Below are 19,550 nucleotides of genomic sequence, written 5' to 3'. Positions count from 1 at the left end.
CGCCTGGAGCAGTCCTACCCAGTCACGCAGGCCCAGCCTGTGGGCTCTGCACCCAGCCCAGCGTCTGGCTCAGGCATGGAGCAGGAGGCGAATGTAATTGTGTTAGGGCCTCTAGTGAGCAGTAACAGGCGCTGGGCCGTACAGTCAGTGGAGCGGAACAGGACTTTGGAGAATCTGCCTGGGCCCCTTCTGCTTATCTTCCATGGACCCCTAAAATATTCATCAGGCTTTATCAGCCTAATGGGCTTCAAAAGGAGCAATTTTCTGAGACATGAGATAGGACAATATAAAAAGAACATTAAGGAAAAATTCTTCCTGCGAAATGAAAGGGAAAAGATCATTTAGCGTCCCTGTTGGTGTTATCTATTCATGAGAAACAGCACATTTAATCCATTGTGGGGTGTGCAGGGGCTTTGATGCCCTCACCTTGGGGTCACCTTCATGCAGAACTCATCTGTCTCTGCTGCCACAGACGGCAGGGGCCATGGAGACAAGAGGATACAGATGAGAGACATTTCGGAGCTGGACTCCGTGGGGCGCCGAGGGATGACAGGGACAGGGAGTGTGGAGCAGAGAAAGGCTAATGTGACTTCCAAGGCACCCAGGGGATTCGAGGGAGGAGAGCATTGTCCTTCAGCCTTTCTTCCTTCTGTGCTTCCTATCTTCCTTCCCCAAAATACCCCAATCTTGATTTAACGTTTTGGAGCATGCTGTGGGAGTTCAGTTCCTTGAGGTCAGGAACTGTGACTCCCTCCTAGCCCCCAATGTTCCTACTCATCGATTAGGGCTCAGTTTTGGTTCCCAGCCCTAAGACCACAAGTCTTAGTGGTCAGGGGGACCAAGTCCAGGCCGGGAGGACCTATTTGCTGTCCTTCTAAGCCTCCCCAGGTACTCCAAGATGGAACAAGACTGAGTCCTCTAAAGGAAGACTGTCTCTCTCAGAATTTATTTTGCTTGAGTCGAACAGAGCATAAGGTTACGGCAGTACCCCAGGCAAGCCTTCATACAGAGACAAAGGAATTGGAGAGTTCCTTTCTTCTGCGTCTCGTCCCTCTTCCTCTTCCCATGTTTGTTGCCTTTTCTCTTACTCCTTTTTAACTCCTAATTCTTTCCTCTTCTATTTTCTTCTCTCTCTTTTTTTTTTACCTTTCTCATCCCCTTCTCTATCTTCATTTCTACTTTTGATCTAGCATGTTTCTTCTTATAGCTCCGTCTATCCCCAAACTTAGAAAAATAATTTCAATGTAATTTTTCTCTAGTAAGAAAAATTTTATACAAAGCAAATTTAAGCTGACACCCCCACCTGTCCACTGAGAGCTTGCCAGCCTATATAGCTGGTAATTATGTGACCTGCCCACACTCAGATGTTTGCCTGATGATTGGATTCTCAGGCATTCCTCTACCCCATGGTTTGCCCCATCCTGTTTGATGTGAGCTTGTATAACTTCAGTGTATATCAATCACTATGTTCATTGAGTTCTTTGCAATAAAAATTGTTGACCCAAAAATGCCTTCTCCACTTTTGATAATTCGAATAAAAGCCTGTTTGCTATTTCATTGCATATTCAATTTTAAGTGTTGCTTCTCTTTCTTTTCATTAGATTTGTGACAAAGAGTGGCATTACTACGTCATCAATGTGGAGTTTCCTGTGGTTACCTTATACATGGATGGAGCAACATATGAACCATACCTGGTGACCAACGATTGGCCCATTCATCCATCTCACATAGCCATGCAACTTACGGTCGGTGCATGTTGGCAAGGTAATTCTAACTCAAGTCCTTCTCCCTGGCCCATCTGTGTGCAGCCCATGAAGGGTACTGAAAGAGAAAAGGGAAAAGCAAATGGTGTCGGAATTGGCCAAGAAAACGTACTATCACTTACTAATAAAACAGGACTTATAAAAATATGGATCCATCTAGACACTAAGCTTGTGTAATAATAAAATTCTTAGCTTGAAACCAGATTTTAATTTTAGATCATCATGAGCAGTTCCATGGTTGCCTCTGAGTTGCTAATGCCTTTTATTGTTCTGGAACCTTAGCCAGTTTCTGACTGGGGCTATGAATAGGAAAAGGTTGAATACAGAACCCTGTATCAAAATGGCCAGTTGGCTCCCTAAAGTACCACATTGGCCACACAAGTTGCCCAAGCCCCCAGCCCTCTGTTCTTGGGACTCACAAACATGCAGGGCTGTGGGCAATGAATTTCCCCAGGCATGAGACCATGGGAGGCCACTCTCAAGTTCAAAGCTCTCTGCTCTATTCTCCCTTCTCACTTCCTTTCCTCCAACACACAAACCCAGGCTAGTCTTCTCTTTGGAATCAGGAAAAGCAGCTCTCCAAAGAACAGGATGTAACCCTTCTTTCTCTCACTCAGATCCACTGGACTCTGTTTTTCTCCCTTAAGGGCTGTGGTGCTTGGAAGTGCCAGTGCGAGAGCAGAGGGGAAGGAAAACACTCCCCAAAATAAGCAGATTAGTCCTTTGAGATGACCCACCTCAGGGTGATGGATTCTGTGAAAATTACTGAGGTTTGTGACTTTGACCATTCACCATGGAGAAGTGAAGGGAGAGGTGGGCTAGGATATAAGAATATGCCTTCAGAAGACCAGCCCACCAAAGGGTGACCTAGAGGAGACTAGGCCCCTCTGGGACAAAGAGTAAGTTCTGGAGAGATCCATGCAAGAAACGATGGAATCAGTGCATATAGTGCAGCTCTGGGAGCAGGAAAACAAAACCCAGGAAGGAAATAAAGCAAGAAAGAGGCAAGGGAAGAAAATGTGTTTTTGAGCTGAGGTCACCTACTTGATGTCTGACATATGTCACATAGAGTAAAAAGTTCCTTAAACATTTCAATAGAACTTGATGGGAGTTTCCTCAGTCTGTCAGAATTCCCTAGGACATTGGTTGGCAAACTCATTAGTCAGCAGAGCGGCAAACCGCGGCTCGCGAGCCGCATGTGGCTCGCGAGCCGCGGTTTGCCGACCACTGCCCTATGATATCAGGAAAGAGACACTGTCATCTGGCAAGAGTCCACGAAACTAATTAGTATAGCAAGGCACTGACTCAGGTTGCACAGGAATCATTAGTCACTGAGCACAGCTGTGCTAGAGCGATGGCCCCCTGGTGTGGCTCGGTGTCCTACCCAGCACCACAGCCAGCCTGTGGATATTTTGGAACATAGCCTGGATACTTCCCATACTGTATGAAAGTCCTACTCATGTCCTGACCATGAACCTTACCATGACTTTCCTTAGAGGTCCTCAGAGACCACATCTGGATTCCTATCACCCAACTGGCACTGGAAACCTGCCCCCAATTCTACAAGGCCAGTTATAACCACTGCTGCCTAGTTTCAGGCTCACTGGGTAGGAAAACAATCCCACCAAAATAAAAAGTGATTTCATAAAGAATCAATATGATCTCTTTGATGCAAAAATAGGCTAAGTTGTACTGCAGTGACAAGCAAGCCCCAATTTTCAGTTACTTCAAATAATTCTTGCTTCACATTCATTGCAAATCAATGGAGGCTCTTCTCTGCTTTTACTTCATCTGCATTCCAAGCAGACAGGGCAGGCACACTGCTAGATACTGAGGAAGAAGAAAAAGAAAGCACAATGAATGGTGTGCAAGCTCTTAAAGCTTTCACCTACAAGTGACTCCAATCAGTTTTACTCACATTTTATTGGCCAAAGCAAGTCATATGGCCATACCTAAGGACAAGGAAGTGAAATCCATAATGTGGCTGCAAGAAAAACTGAAAATATTTTATGAACAGCATTAATGAGCACCACTGACTGTTCACCTAGTCAACAGATATTTGTTTGATTGTCCTTCCCACATTAAAAAAATACCTACCACCCTTCCCCAAATGAGACAACCCAAAGTCCCACCTGTTACTGGCTCCCAACTCAGTGTCCAGGCAATCTGAGTGGTTCCTGGTGATCTCTTCAGCAGGATGAGATACGTGAGAGGTTCCATACCCAGCATAGATGTGGCTTCACTTGATCTAGATATGCACTAATAGAAAGAATTGTTTTTCACAACCATAACCCTCTACACACACACACACACACACACACACACACACACACACACACACACACTATGCAACAGTGAAATGAGACAGAATAATTGAAAAACAATTACACTATGAAAGAGGAAGAATTTGAGAACTACAGCAGTCTTTGGTCCATAGCAATTCTGAAATCCCTCTGGGCTAATGTTCTACAGGCCTCTACCCTACTAGGGTTGGGAGGGTTGTCTGTGGCCCTGGAATCCATTCTCAGTGAGGTGTTTCCTTCTCTTGTATCCTAGGCCACATCTAATGATAGAATTGTCACTTCAGAAATAGCTCTCATATTATATCTGATTACAATTTATTTGAAAGCTATTCCGCAAAAAAAAAAAAAAATGTTTTCAAACATTAAAACAAAGTATATGTTTATTTTACAAGACTGTGAGGGAAAGAATGACTACTAGGGTATTCACTGAGTATTTCTGCCCTCTTCCCAGATAGATGTTAGGACCATTCTTTGTTGGAGTTAGGTGTGGTCATGTAACTTGCTTTGGCCAATTAAATGTGAGTGGAAGTCCTTAATGTCATTTCTTGGCAGATACTTTAAGAGCCAGTGTTGCAAGGAGACTCTTTACATACATGGGATGTCTATAGTCACATCAGAAAGTGTTGTTAGTCACGGCTGTAGATAAAGAAACAGGCTCTGACAGGTCACCCAAAGTCACCCCATGAAGTCAGCCTGACCCCATGTCTTCAAAGCATGTCCTCCTTTCACTGTGGCTCACCGCCCCTATTGCTAGTTGATCATTAAGTTGATGTAATTACGCGTTTAGGAAAATAAACTATAAACCCTTTACCTTCTGACACATCTGACAACCCTGGAACCAAAAAGCCACAGGAACCATGCATGCCCTTTGCGAATCCCCTGCTATACACTCCCTTCAGTGGCCCTCCACTAACAAAACGAGTTTAGGCTTTGGAAATAGAAAATTTTGAGTTTGAGTCAAATCCAAATCCCAGCCCTGCCACTTACCAGCTGTGTGGACTCAGCAGAAATCCTAACTTCCCTGAGCTTTTATTTTCTTATGCATAAAACTTGGATGATACCTAATTCACAGTTGTTATAAGTTAGGTTTGGCGCACATGCAGTGTGTTTGGCATGTTTGAGTCAAATGAAAGTGAAAATTTGAAAACATCTGTGGTCCCCTCCTCCACTGCCTCTCTGCTCCTTGCACTTAGACTCAGCATGACAGACACTTTGATACTCTTTGACTTCTGTGACTCCAGCCTCCCCAGGGCTCCTTGCATGCACTGACTTTTATCTATTTCCCCAAGACAAACCCTCACACACAGACCTGCCCTCTCAGCTCCATCTGTAGATCAGAAAGAAGGTCACTGAGGCTCAAGAACAGTCAGAAAACAAGTATTGGAAGATAGGACTCGTGGTATAGGCAAGAATCTACTCATGCAAATTTTGGGCCTTGGGGAAGATTTGTGTATCTTCCCTGAGAGGAATGACAATCCATTAATAAATTTTCAGCATCAGAGAAAATCCTTTGACTCTAAAATTGGGCTTTGTAGGATGAATAGGAGTTCACTGGAGAGCTAAGGAAGGCAACAGCCTGTGACATGGCAGGGAAACTTGATGCAGTCATGCTCAGGGTACCTTATCACTAGAATGTACATGCACCAGAAGAAGTGGAGAAGAGGCTGGGAAAAAGAGTTGAGACCAGACCATAGGATGTCACACTGCCTTGTTAAGGAGCGAGGATTCGCATGAATGCTCATATCCTCCATGGAGCCACATTTGGTCTTGGAAGGACACAGCAAAAGCTCTTTCAATAGGACATGGTGCGGTGAAGTTAATGGCCTACCCTGTAGCCCTCATCTCAGCATGTTTCTAAACCTGCCAGAGCCCACTTAGCTACGTACCATACGCCCTTGGTGTGGACCTCCAATTGGGGCTGCAATTGAGGGGAGTTTTTCAGGTGCATTTGAGGTTGGCAAGGAAACTGGCTCCCATTTGTGAAATGTCCAATTGGGGCTTAACAATGGGGCTGGGAATTATTGTGTAGCAGCTGCTCGTTGGGGGCTCCTGGGAACTGGCTCTCGCACTGTTGCTGGGCAGTGCTCTGCAGCCCCAATTAGCCTACTGTGTTCTTTTAGTGAATTTAAAGCCAAAGTCATCAGTGGACCTTCATTTTCATTGGTATTTTTCTAGTAATTAAAAGATTTGAAAGTTCATTTACACTTAAGAAATGTCACCAGCACCGCCTAGAGCACATAGCATACCTTAATTGTAGAAAAATTGTGGTCAGGATAAGCCACATGTCACAGAGGAGTCCTTCTTTCTCTGTGTGGCCAATGCAAACCACCTCACCATCCCCTCTGTGCTTGGTTTCATGGGTTCTCAGGACAGAATCAGACCCTCCCTCATGGCCACACTCGGTCTGTGCAGACTCAGAAACTGCTGCCTTTAAACAAATACCAGGTTCCTTGTCTTTCTGGGTCAGGCCATGGGAGAAGATCATTTAAAAGACTAATTAATTTGTCCTTTTCCTTCTATCTCCTACTCATCCATTTCTAACAACAAAAATTCAAGTTCTATTCGTGAATAATACAAATTGTACACTCACATCTGCTTTAACTGGGCCCAATCACCCAGGTCCTCTAAACCAGCTTTCATGGGAGTAACCCAGGAGGCTGCAGGTTGTGCCAGACCAGGGCCTTAGGGAGCCCCTGGGGTTTTAGGGAGATGCCCCCGCAGACAACACTTCAGGGCACCTCTCCCCACACTGCAGCCAGAGCAGCTGTTTTATCTATTGTAACAGCATCTGGGCAAGAGTACTTTTAACACAATGATGAAACATGGCACCCCCTCAAGAAGCCACTGCCCAGCTCCCTGCATCTCTAGAGTCTGTGCCTGGTCCTCATCTATTCTTGGTAGATCCCATCACAGATGTCCCTACTGACCACCTCATCCCCCTCCATTGGGGACTCTCCTCCAGCATTCCGAGCCTTGGAATTCCTAGGGTGTCTAGCTTTGCCCACTCTTGACCGTGATATCCCCCTGGCTTCAGATAAGGAAGGCTGTCTACCCTAGCTCCTGTTCTTACTGCGTCCCACCCCTACTTAACGAGTAAAGCAGCAGGAGGTAGAAAAGGGGATGGTTCTGTGAATTGGAACCTGTTAGGGACACACACGGAACCCCCATTGTGGCATTTGGGAGGAGCCAAGGCAAAGAATTGGAATGGTCAAAAGGGATGAAAGAGAGAAATAGCCCTGAGACTTGCAGTAATGATAGCATGTGATCCTGAGCCAGGGGAGAATGGGAACCACAGGTGGTCCTGAGGTCTGGTGTGCATTCCCAGGTCCCTTTCTGCCAGACACTAAAATGAGTGCAGACACATGAAGTACATGCCTTTATTTAATCAGCTTGGTCTAATGTAGAACAAATTATCTTAATAAAGTCTGTGTTGAAATTATTCTACATCCCTAGGGTCTGAGCTCTGCAAGAAGGAGGCACGTGCTAGCGCAGTCTGCCTTGCGTGCAGGTGGCATTTCCCACAGGCGGCTTTATGCGGCTCTGCTGCCACAGGGGCTCCTTCCACAAGGAGGCCAGGGTCAAGCTTGAGAATCGCCATGCATGTTAGCTTATTAAAAGCTCTCCAAAGCCCCCCAATAAGGCAATCAGTTTGACATTACTTAAGCTAAATTCCTTCATCTTATCTCACTGTGGAGCTGCCCTTTGTGGAGTAGTGGCCCAGGATCACTCTTTGGAAAACATTCCACTAGAGTTATTAATTCAGGTCTCCATCCCCTACTAGGCCATGAGTTTGCAGAAGGCAAGGACCGTCTGCTGTCCCAGATTCTCCTCTCTTCACCTTTCCACCTGCTCCAGGACCTAGAGTAGGTTAATAATTAATGTTTGCTTCGTTACAGCCCATTTTCCAGGCTGTTTTGACACAAGTGTATGGTTCATGGTCCAACACACAGGAATGATTAACAGTGTATCTCTTAGCATTGTCTGTATTTAAAAATCAAGGAAAGATTGTTCTAGGCCCTGGAGTTAATTTGACATGAGCGTGCATTGGTTTAAAGGGAACACGCATTAAATCAGCTTTAAAATTCAGTGATTCATGCCTGGAAACACAGTATAATTGGGTTATTATTCTAACTGTATCTTATTTTGACGATTATATTCATTAGAATATTTGGCGAGGGCCTTAGAGTAAAAACAGTATCATTTTCGCTTCTCTGAATGATACACCGGAGGGGAGGAAAAGAAGAGAGAACGGCCACTGAAAAGAGAGATGGAGAAACTCGCATGGTGTCACCCTGCCTAGGAGTTCCTTGCTTCCTCATGCCACTTGAACTGGCTGCCCCTTTTGAGCTCCTGCTCTGTGCTGACCTTTTGCACCTTTTCCTTTAACACCCGGGCGGCGTGGGTATGATTACAATTCCCATTTTGCTGATGAGAAAACTGAGACTTAGACCCTTGGTAAGGGTGGCAAAGAGTCTGCATTTGCATCCTGGCCTGTGCCACCACAGCGCCCCGCCCCTTCCTTACGCTGCCACCCCACCTCTGCTTATAGGGTCATGTGAAGCCAGATGGTATTTCGCAGCCAAGGAAGGAAGACAGAGGGTTCTGGAACCTAGTGTCAAATCGTTTGCCCCAACTTTCTGGGCATTTTTCCCACAGATCATAGGAAGTCAAGCTGAGGGCTAAAGGTAGGCACAGGCCTGTCAGGCCCCATGGTTTAGTGTAGGAAGGGGAGTTTGGCATCTGAAGAGGAGGATTCCAAATCCTCGCTGCTGCTGCTGCTGCTGCTGTTTTATCTGCTCTGGGTCTTTGAAAATGGCATCTTGCCACCATGCTCCTTGGTTCTTCATCTGGAGAATGAAGATTTACGGTGACATACGAGGGCCCTTCCGTTTATTCCTGCATGAATGTAGGTTCCCAGGGAGATTTTGAGGTCATTCCTGAGCTGTATGTTTTATGTACTTGGAACATGCTATATAAATATTTGCTGGAGAGGTTAGAGAGATGGCTACGTAAACACTGAACGGTTGGGAAGGCCTGCTGAGAATGTGTCTTGGCCAGCCAGGATAGGAGATCATCGGTCTCCACAAGTCGCCTGTGACCTACAACTGCCACCCCTGGGGTCGTGTGGAGAATGTTTAAGCTGCAGCTTATAGGGGTCTATTACACACTTCACTTGGCCTTTGCGTTTCTGTGGATGTCTCTATCGCTGAAATGAGGAAATGCGAGAGAGCAAGATTTCAGACGGTCTCACCATTTGCATTGCTCAAAATTGATACCCAGCCATCCATGAAATTGTGTTCACGGAGAGGCAAACCCACCAAGCAGCCACGCACAAAGCAGCATCCGACTGGAGCGAGAGGGAGCGTGGCCCCCGGCCCTTCCCGGGTGTTTCTGACTAACTGGCTATGGGGATGACAGCAGGAAAGAAAAGGCCAGCAGCGCCGGCACACACTCCGCAAAGGGAGGAGACCTAGGACGCTCGTACGCATTGATCTTTTACTCACACCTAAAGGAAAGGGGACATTCATGATTCAAAAGCTCTTTTTAGAGTGGGTGGGCCCCACCACTCGCTGGGAAGAAAGCCGAGGGGGACTCATTCCCAGTGCAAACTCTGGCTCCGAAGAACACTGGCTGTGTTAAATCACACTTGCCAAAGGCTGCTGTTTTTCAAGACAAGCATGTTTCCCAGCAGACCTGGCACAAGTCATTGGGAGTTGCTGCTGAACTCATTCATTGTCCACAGAGCCCAGGATAATTGGCCATTCTCTCCCAGAAGGTGTCAGTCCCAGCCTGTCCCCATCTTATGAAGCAGCCCGATTATGACATCCCCAAGAAATCCTGCTGGAGCCCTCCCGGCCACATCCCATTGTGTGGCATGCAGGTCAAAGGCTTGGGAGCATGCAAGGCCTGAATTTGAACCTGGGCTTCACTAGTTTCTGGCTGTGTGGCCTTGGACAAGTAGCCTGACTTTGAAAGCATCACCTGTCAAAGGAGTTATCGGTGCAACAGGGAAGAGTCTTGATTCACAAAGGAAAAAATTAGTTGTTATTTTTTTCACATCCATCATTGCAAGTTCCTGTTCCATCTGAGACTTAACCTTCACAGATTAGGGTCCTGCTGTTCCCTTAGGGCAGTGGTCAGCAAACTCATTAGTCAACAGAGCCAAATATCAACAGTACAACGATTGAAATTTCTTTTGAGAGCCAAATTTTTTAAACTTAAACTTCTTCTAACGCCACTTCTTCAAAATAGACTCGCCCAGACCGTGGTATTTTGTGGAAGAGCCACACTCAAGGGGCCAAAGAGCCGCATGTGCCTCGCGAGCCGCGGTTTGCCGACCACTGCCTTAGAGTGGTAGCTGGTTTCAGGGAGGTTTATATGATGTTCGGGTGTTGAGGGGACTTCCAAGGGGTGCTCACCCTCTGGTCCTCAGGCCCTGATGGAGCTTCAGGGCTGGCAGCTTTCTCAGGGTCTCCTTGCCTTACTTAGAGGCACAGAAATATCTCCACTGCTCCTCATGCTCTCGCTGTAAGACCATCTGTTCATCCATCCAGATGCCCAGACCAGCATCCCCTCCCAACATCCCCTCCCTGGAAAAGGGGCTGTAACGAAACAAACATTAATTATTAACCTACTCTAGGTCCTGGAGCAGGTGGAAAGGTGAAGAGAGGAGAATCTGGGACAGCAGACGGTCCTTGCCTTCTGCAAACTCATGGCCTAGTAGGGGATGGAGACCTGAATTAATAACTCTAGTGGGATGTTTTCCAAAGAGTGATCCTGGGCCACTACTCCAGGTGCTCAGCCCAGGTGACAGGCTCAGGTGCCCTCCCTCTGCATCTCTGTTGTCTAACCTCCCCCCCACACACCTGTCTGGGGAATCATTTCCTTGTCTGGGGGAATCCAAAGTTTCTTCCTCTATTTTCCCCCAAATGTTGATCCAGACCCAGATCCTCCCCACCCTCTTAAGAGTTTTGGTTTCTGGGAATGAAACTGGGGAAGAGCCTCAGCTTTAGAGCCCCACCTGCTCTTCTCCCTGTCACAGCCCTCCCTGTGGCAAGGAGCAGAAGCCAGAGAGGGAGGCAGAGGCGAGGAGTTAAAAGAATAGAGGCTAAGATCTCAAACATACTATCTTACCACTTAAGGATTAAATAAAATAGCATGTGAAGGAACTCACCATGTTTTAGGACCTCATAAATGATGGCTATTATTTTCCCCCCCGTGATCTGTTGGCCACATTATCTATATCACTTATTTGAAAATTAATCATGCTCAGCCTTGGACCATCTATTGTATTGGCAACTTGCTCTTTTATATTTTCCCAGTTTCTACACTTTATTCTCCCAACTAAAATAAGCTCCTGGAGAGCATGGTCCACATCTTACAATTAACTGAATCTAACAGAAGGGCATACAGCAAACGCTTTTAAATGTGTGCAGATCTGGCCTCAGGAATCCAACATCATGTTCCCAAAGATTTAGCGAAGGTCCTTTGTGTTAGAAATCAGGTTGGGGGTTTTTTTCTTAAGATAATTCATGAGCATGTTTATATCTAAATATTAACAGAGGGGCCATGTGGTATCTGCAGACACTCTGGGCTAGATAGTAAAAAGAGATTTTCAGTGTATCCATTATATTTTAAAGTCCTGCATCACAACAACCCCTGAGTGCAAATATATTTCAAATTTTATGCTGGCCTCCTATTGCAAAATGCTAATTGAATTGATTTCCTGGAGCTGCATCGCTGATAAATAGAGTACATCACAGATCTGGGATTTCTGAGTCAAAAATATAGAACGTGGATGCTTTGCTGAGAGAAAAGAATGCGTAGGAAAATGTCTTCACATTCAAAAGAGTTGCAGAGTTTGGTCTTTAAGGATGGAGCTGCTGAATGGGCTCACGGAGCCTCACGGGACTGGGCTGGCCAGGGCCGCCAGGAGGCCTCACTGGATGGATATATTCACACTGTGGGGCGCATACTTCACCACTTCCTACTTTTTCGGCCTTGGGTCACTTGTTTCTCTTCTCTAAGCCTGAATTTGCTCACCTGTAACTATAGAATAGCACCCACCTCCCAAGAGTCTGATGAAGAGTCAATAATAGAATGTATGTTGAGGATGTCACAGGTGTTAGAAACACAGTCCACACCCAGTTGGGAGAAGACCATCTCGATGCCCTGGTAGTTGCAGCTTTGCCGTTCATACCAAGCTCACACCCTTCTTCCTGCAGATCAACAGAAGTGCCCTTTTGCTGGGGCAGGAATGTGCTAAGGACTTTGAGGGGCATATTATCCATGGGGGCTTTGAGGGCCTAGAACAGAAGGCCCCAAATTGGCCACCTCAAGCCATGGCCACCTCAGGTCATTCCTCAAAGCCAGATCTGTTGAGAGTCCCCTGTGGACTGAGCTCTGCAGTAGAGCCTTCTCCTTTCATTTCCTAAGTGAAGATGCTCTGGGTGGAAAGTAACAGCAGAGTGGGTCAGAATGGCTCCAACCATAGGGATGGACGATCGACGCCCACAGCTGAGGACGTCCTGTGGTAGAGAGTGGGGAGGCCCACTCGGGATTCTGCTTGGCCTGTCTGACTCTCCCAGCTTGGCCCTCCTCCACTCATTGCCGTGGTTGTCCCTGGTCTCCCTGTGAGATGGTGCAGCAGCTCTTAGCCTGTCATCTTCACATAATGATCTCCAGGGAGAAAGGACAGGAGTAGGTTCCAGAAGCTTTCTGGAGAGAAAATGAAAGCTCTTTTCCTAGAAGCAGCCAGTCAATTTCTCCTCCCATCTCACTGACCTAAATTTGGTCTCGTGATTATTCCTGAATCAAACCCGTGGCTAACTGGATGCCAGGTGCTGATTGGCTTCACCTTGGTACTGGGTTCCGAGCCCAGGCCTGACTCAGTCACTGGAGCAATGGAGACAGGAAAACCTGAGTAGCTTTGACTAAATAGAATCCACCCCTGGAGCTTGAGTCCACCCTCCAACCTCAGGGCTGCCATTAAGAGGGCAAGAGTGAGATGGGTATTGGAGAGACACTGCAATTCTGCACACAATTGTGAAATGTCTGCTGTGTGCCAGGCAGAGTGCAGGATGCCGGGACAACAAGGGGCCCCATGTTGTTGAGAGGAATAAATGAGCCACTTGTGCAAAGTGCCTTCTGCACCCCTCAGCCCCTGGTACCTGTTCAGTATGGTCTTCATTCCCTGGATCATACATGAGTGCTCCCTGCCATCTATGAGACAGACTGACATGGCGAACTCCAGCAGTGTGCCAAGAGTGGCAAGAGGAAGCCTGGGAGTGGCAGGCATAAAGAAAAGACATCACCTGAGGAGTCTGCAGAAGGCCCAACCTCAAGAAGCTTATAGCCCAGTGGTTCTTAACCTTGACTTCATGTTTGACTCACACGAGGAGCTTTAAAAACCCTACACCAAAACCTACAGGTCTGGGGGTGGGACTCAGCACCAGAACCTGTTTGTCTTTCTAAAGATCCCCAGGTAATTCACATGTGCAGTCAAGGGTGAGAGCCACCTTTATAGGTGTTGGAAGACATAAAACACACATAAACCAGTAACGAACAATGCCAGGTTGTGAGGGGTACATTTACATGAACTGTCAGTGTTCCCACGCTCAGGGTGCTGAGGGCAGGGAGAGGGCAGTGCAAGATCAAGGTTAAGTGTGTTGGAGTAGGTTGCCCAGAGACGGAAGGGGTCTGTGCTCGGTGAAGTCAATGGGGGAGGCCTCCCAGTGGAGGTGAAGATCCAAATGGACTGTGGGGAGGTGGGGAGTGATTTGGAAAACCATGGAGAAAATACAAGGAGCTAGCTTTGCAACATAAGCCACATTGGACAATTTCATGTGCTAAAAAGTGGACCCCAGTGCAGATAGGACTCAGCTCAGTCAGTGGAGAACAGGAGAAGAAAGGCGGAGGTAGAACTGGATCAAGGACGTCCTGATAAGCCAAAGAACCTGAATTTGAGCTGATGTGAAGTCCACTTGTTTGAAGAGAGCCAGCGTTCCTGGGTGTGGGCTTTCTGGGATTCCTCAAGCGCCCGTCCACTTCTTAGTGGGACATAGGGGAGCCAAGGCCAGCTTTGGAGCCAGACAGGCCAGGACGAAGAGTACCAGCCCCAGCGTGTAGCTGTGTGTCCTGGGCAAGTCCCTCAACCTTTCTGAGTCAGGGACTCTTCAGGTGTCAGCTGGAAACAACGACCCCATCTTTGTAGGTTTACTCAGGTGAAGTCCCTTGCACACAGCCCAGCACACAGCAGACTTTTAATCAGTGGTAGCTTCCTCTTCCTTCCTATTCTGTCTTCTCAGACAGTGTGTGTCTCTGAAAGTAACTATTTTAAGATTCACAGATTCCAGGTTTCCTAAACAGGTGCAGCTGGGAGTGTCACGGCATCGGTGGCATATTACATCCTCTTGTGGAGAACCCAGCCACCAAGCTCACCACCTGGAAGGAAAAGTTCAGGTGTAAGGGGCACAGTCACTGTGTCCTTGGCTCTAGAGCCAGGCGGTGCCTTGAAGTGGTGTTTCCCCCCCAGAAACAACAGTGCTGCTTTCTCTTCCAGGAGGAGAAGTCACCAAACCACGGTTTGCCCAGTTCTTCCACGGCAGCCTGGCCAGTCTCACCATCCGCCCTGGAAAGATGGAGAGTCAGAAGGTGATTTCCTGCCTGCAGGCCTGCAAGGAAGGGCTGGATATTAATTCCCTGGAAAGCCTCGGCCAAGGAATAAAGGTAAGGAAGGAGCCAGCATCGCTTCCAAACAGATTTATGAGCGGGAGGCTGCCCAGGGCCGGTGCACTCTGGGAAATGGAGTCCTTTCCTGCCCAGTGGCACAGAGACAGGAAGTTTTAATAATTTTAAGAATGCCTTCTAGTCAGGAAAAGGTGCTGCCACTGGGGGCAGGTTGGTGACTGACTCCGAATGGACACCTGCTGCCGTCTCCTGAACTGCCTAGAGAAAGCCCCTGTGGGTGGATAGTCAGGCACACGGTCAGTGTCTACCTGGTGGGAGTCTGTATGTTTCACCTGTTCATTGGTTGGTTGGTTGGTTATTCCCCTAAAGGAGCCGAAGCAGCGTGCAGGAAGATATTTTTAAAAACAAAGTTTGGACCATATATGGTGCACATTAGAAAGGAAGGTCAGAGCCGGTGGGCTAGAATTAGAAGGCAGATGTGGAAGTCGCTGGGTCTTTCATTGTTGAGGCATAGATTGAGCCCCGAGCAATCTCTGGCCATCAAAGGGAATGTAAATGGACTCGGGATTTTGATCATGTATGCAAAACACAAACATTTGAATAATCCAAGAGAATCAAGGCTGCATTCTGAGCAAAACTCCTGCTGAGGGGAGGGGAGGGGAGGGGAGGGGAGGATAGGGCAGGATGTGGCCGACTGCCTCAGCAAGCACCTCCCTGACAGGCAGGCATGGTTCTGGCCTCACCTGGATCGCAGGAGCCCCTGCCTGCATGAAGGCTCTGGGGTCCTGAGCAAAGAGCAGGCTAAACATCCCGTTAGCCCTCACTCCATCACCAGGGACCCCAGCCCCTGTGGAGCTCCACTGCCTCCAGCTCTGGGCCGGCTTCTCCAGGCTGGGAGGCAGCCCAGCAGCGGAGAGCCCTCTGACTGAAGCTGCATGGGGCTTGTGCAGCTCTGATGGTGGCTCTGGAAGGGCTAGGGAGCTGAGCACACCGTGCTTTTGTCTAAGTCGAGGTCAAGTCAGCAAACATTCCATGGACGCCCAGGTATCCCGTCTCTGCTGGGTAGAGGGGCACGAAAAGGAATGTCCCCAGCTTTTCATCTTCAGGAAACTCAGTCCTCCTCCTGAACTCCAGAACCTGGGAAATGGCAGTCAGGGAAGGCTCCTTGGAGGAGGCGGCAACTGTGCGATGGAAATGAGAACAGGGCTTCTTCAGGAAGGTAGCTATTCCACAGGGAGTCATTATCTTTTACCTGCTTGTTGGTTGGTTGGTTGTTTACTCCGCTACAGGAACTGAAGCAGCTTGCAGGAAGATATTTTTAAAAATAAAAAGTTTTGGGATGGGTAGGAACCAACCAGGAAAAAGGCAGGGGGTAGAGGAGGGGGAGAGGGCAGGGTGGTCACTCTAGCCAGAGCCAAGAGCCTGCGTGGAGCAGAGGGCTGAGGAACCCGCAGTGTACCCTGGGACTCCGGGGCCAATGTTCAAGTGCCCAAATTGCAGGACCAAGGTAGAAAGTGTGATCAGAGAGGTAGACAGAGGCCACGTCAGGGAGCCTTGTTAACTATGTTTAGGTGTTTACTTTTTTTTCTGTCAGCCACAGGCAGCCATGAAGTACTCCAGGCAAGGGAGCATGATCTGGGCCCGTGTGGGGTTTAGGATGCTCACCTGGAGACTGGGTCAGAGGGGGTGATGGTAGAACACACGCAGGGTTAGGCAAGAATGGCTTCCCGGAACCTTAACATGCATTAAACACACACACACACACACACACACACACACACACACACACACACACACGTGCTTCAATAGCTAATCACCACCATGGAAGGAAACTCGGAAGACTAACTCCTAGTGGAAAGGCAGTGTTTTATGGCAGCTGGTCCAGGCAAGCCCCTCACGGCACATGTCTCACACACACCCTCACATGCCGAGCCTGGGGTTTGATCCTTGACCTGCCTTTTGTGGTTTGTGCTATTTACTCAGTGTGTTGTCAGACCGATGCAGAAATCCCTCCGCCCACCCTCCCCTCTCTGTCAGGTTCTGGGTTTGCTCCTGGCCCCTGAGTGGGTCTCCTCTTTGCCGGGTCATCCCGTGGGGGAGGCTGGTCCGATTTTTCAGGGTTCCACCTGCTCGTGGCCAGTCAGTGCAAAGGATCATTTTACATCCTTAGGGCATCGCTCGCAAGAACGGGAGCGCCGTGTGAGAAGTTAATGACAGGCACACGATTTATAGTGCACCCACTGGGGCCCTCTTACGGTGGTTATCCCTACTCCTCACAGCAAATTAGATAGTCTGACCCCATTTCAGAAATAAGGAGAGTGGGGCTCAGGGACTTGTCCCAACTCGGATTAGAAGGCATTCTTAAAATTATTAAAACTTCCTGCCTGCCTTCATTTGTCCCTCATTTTGTTGCTGAATAGTAGCTATTATTTTCTTTCCTGGTCCCCTGCCTCCTCTCTGGCTATTTGAAAGAAGTGAAGTCCTCCTGGGATTAAGGAAACTTCCTGTCAGCTCACAGGGCCCAGTCGGTTTCTTTTTTTTCCACTGATTTTCCCCGGATCATGCTCATTTCTGAATATCTCTCCGGTGTGTCTGGAGTCATTAAAGTGGTTGGGTGGCTGCTGTCTTGTATGCGCACAAAACCCTGTGAGATAGCCACCTTCCTGGAGAAAGCCTGGCTCTGATCTCCGTGCACCATCCCTGTGGCTGTCATCTGCACAGCGAGGAAGAGTGGGCAGAGCAGGGACTTGGGAACAAGACCATCCGTGGCTCAGATCACAGTGCGACGTTTACTAGCTGGGTGGCCTTGGGCAAGGTGCTCCTATCCTGTAAGCCTCACTTCCCTCATGTAAAATGGACTTAATCTTTTGCAGAGATGTTGTAAGAATTGAGTTTTATGCATATCTTTATATATATTTATATATTAGATATAGCAAAGGTGTAGCTATACACACAGATATAGACATAAATGTAGTTATAGCTATAGAAATAGATATAGATAAATATAGATTACATATATATTTGTAGCTATAGAAAGAGATGTAGAAATATAGATATTATAAGTTGATATATATAGACATAGATATATAAATAGATACTGATATAGATAATATAGATATAGCTGATATAGATGTAGACATAGATATAGGTATATAGATTAGATATAGATGATATAGGTATACAGGTATATTAGATAGATGTAGATATAGATACATAGGCATAGGCATAGGCATAGGCATAGATATAGATACATAGATCTCTCCTAGCAAACCTAAAATCTCAAAAAATCACAGTTTCCTTCTCCAGCTGGGCTGGGCTTGCACGTCTTTTGGAAAGTAAGCCTGGGTGACAGTTGTCGCAGAGGCAAATCTTCTGGCCCAGCCCAGAGAGGCTGGCAGGTGTCCAAGGGAATAATGGCGAGGTGCCTAGACTGCCATGGCCAGCCTGTCCTCGAGAACAGGTCAGAGCTTTGAACAGGAATTTCACCCCTATTCCCGCCTGGTAATGGCTGGTGACACAGGCCAGCCCTCAGAGCTGACCACTCTGCAAAGACCCCCTGTCCAGCAGCTTCTTGGCTTAAAGAAAGGAATCACTTGTGGCTACCACACAGCTTCTCAGGGCAGCGTGAACACTGGGTCCCCAAAAAGCCATCCCTCTGGCAATGCCAGTATCACCCTGTGTCCCACACAACTAGAGACCAACCTCAGTCATGCCACAGGGCTGTGAACATTGCAGATCAAAAAACAAAACGAAACAAACACCTATTCAATAGAAGGCATTATTGATCCTACAAGAACTTTGTCGAAGGCTGTGGTCGTCCTTGGAATGCTCTGGCAACCAGATAAGAGTGTTACCTGGCGATCCAATACCTTCCCTGACCCGCCCTCCCTGAGGAGGCTGCAGGAGGAATGTGCCCTCTGCTGACTTCCCGGGGAAGAACTTCATTGCCTGTTCAGCCCTGATGCGAAGCTCAGAGATTGGCCTTCTCTGCAGGGTCATTCCCTTGCTTCATGCTTGTCATGTGCTAGGCCCTGTGATGATGCTGAGAAAAGTCAGTAGACCCTACCCTCCAGGTGCTCACAGTCTGCCGGGGGTAACAGGCAGAGAGACAGACAGACAGCAACTCTACTATCCTATGGCAGGGATGTGATGGGGCAGAAAAACCTCTGGGAACGTAAGTAGTATCTTTAGAAGAATGACCTTGAATCTGCTCAAATCTGAACCTGGTGATTGGTGAACACTCAGAACTACTGTATCGTGACTCATCAGTGCGTGGCAGCCAGTGAATCATCCCGGGCAGGAGAGAAGCTGGCCGACGGCTGACTGCAGCGTCACCTGCTCTAGGCCAGGGGACTCTGCGTCCAGCACAGGGAGTGCTGCTCGTGACCAGACGTCACAGCTCAGAGAGACCCTGCTCAGGGCCTTCAGGACAGGAGGGACCTGAAGCATGGGGAAAGGCGAGCAGCAAAGGCAGGGGAACCAGCACAGGCAAAGACTCGGTGCAAACATAATTACAATGTTAAGAATTATGACAAAAGCTACCATAAACTGACACTTTATATGCGTTATCACATTTAAGCCCCAGGCAGGCAGATGCTAATATCCTATTTTAAATGAGGAAGTAAAGTCCAGAAGGGAGACGTGTACTCCAAAGTTGCACTCCATCTGTAGTTTGTCCCAGAACTGGGGGATGGCCATCCACACAACCCATCATCTTCCAGGGATACCACAGCCTTGGGGAAGTTAGAGTCATGCCTGGGAAGGGCCCAGTTCCTCCAGTGGGCTAAGTGACTGC

General features: G+C 47.8%; 1 protein-coding gene across 2 annotated transcripts in view; it reads left to right on the top strand.

Moving 5' to 3' along the window:
* CLSTN2 (calsyntenin 2) overlaps positions 1 to 19,550 on the top strand; it is a 571,355-nt gene that overhangs the window by 533,959 nt on the left and 17,846 nt on the right. For both annotated transcript variants that reach the window (XM_080675259.1, XM_080675258.1), the window contains exons 9-10: positions 1,602 to 1,764; positions 14,628 to 14,794. In XM_080675259.1, coding sequence (XP_080531385.1) covers positions 1,602 to 1,764; positions 14,628 to 14,794 — 330 coding nt within the window. The remainder of the gene's footprint in view (positions 1 to 1,601; positions 1,765 to 14,627; positions 14,795 to 19,550) is intronic.

The sequence above is a fragment of the Plecotus auritus genome (assembly GCF_963455305.1).
Source record: "Plecotus auritus genome assembly, chromosome: 6".
Classification (NCBI taxonomy): Eukaryota; Metazoa; Chordata; class Mammalia; order Chiroptera; family Vespertilionidae; genus Plecotus; species Plecotus auritus.
This window is presented reverse-complemented; position numbering and strand designations above follow the sequence as displayed.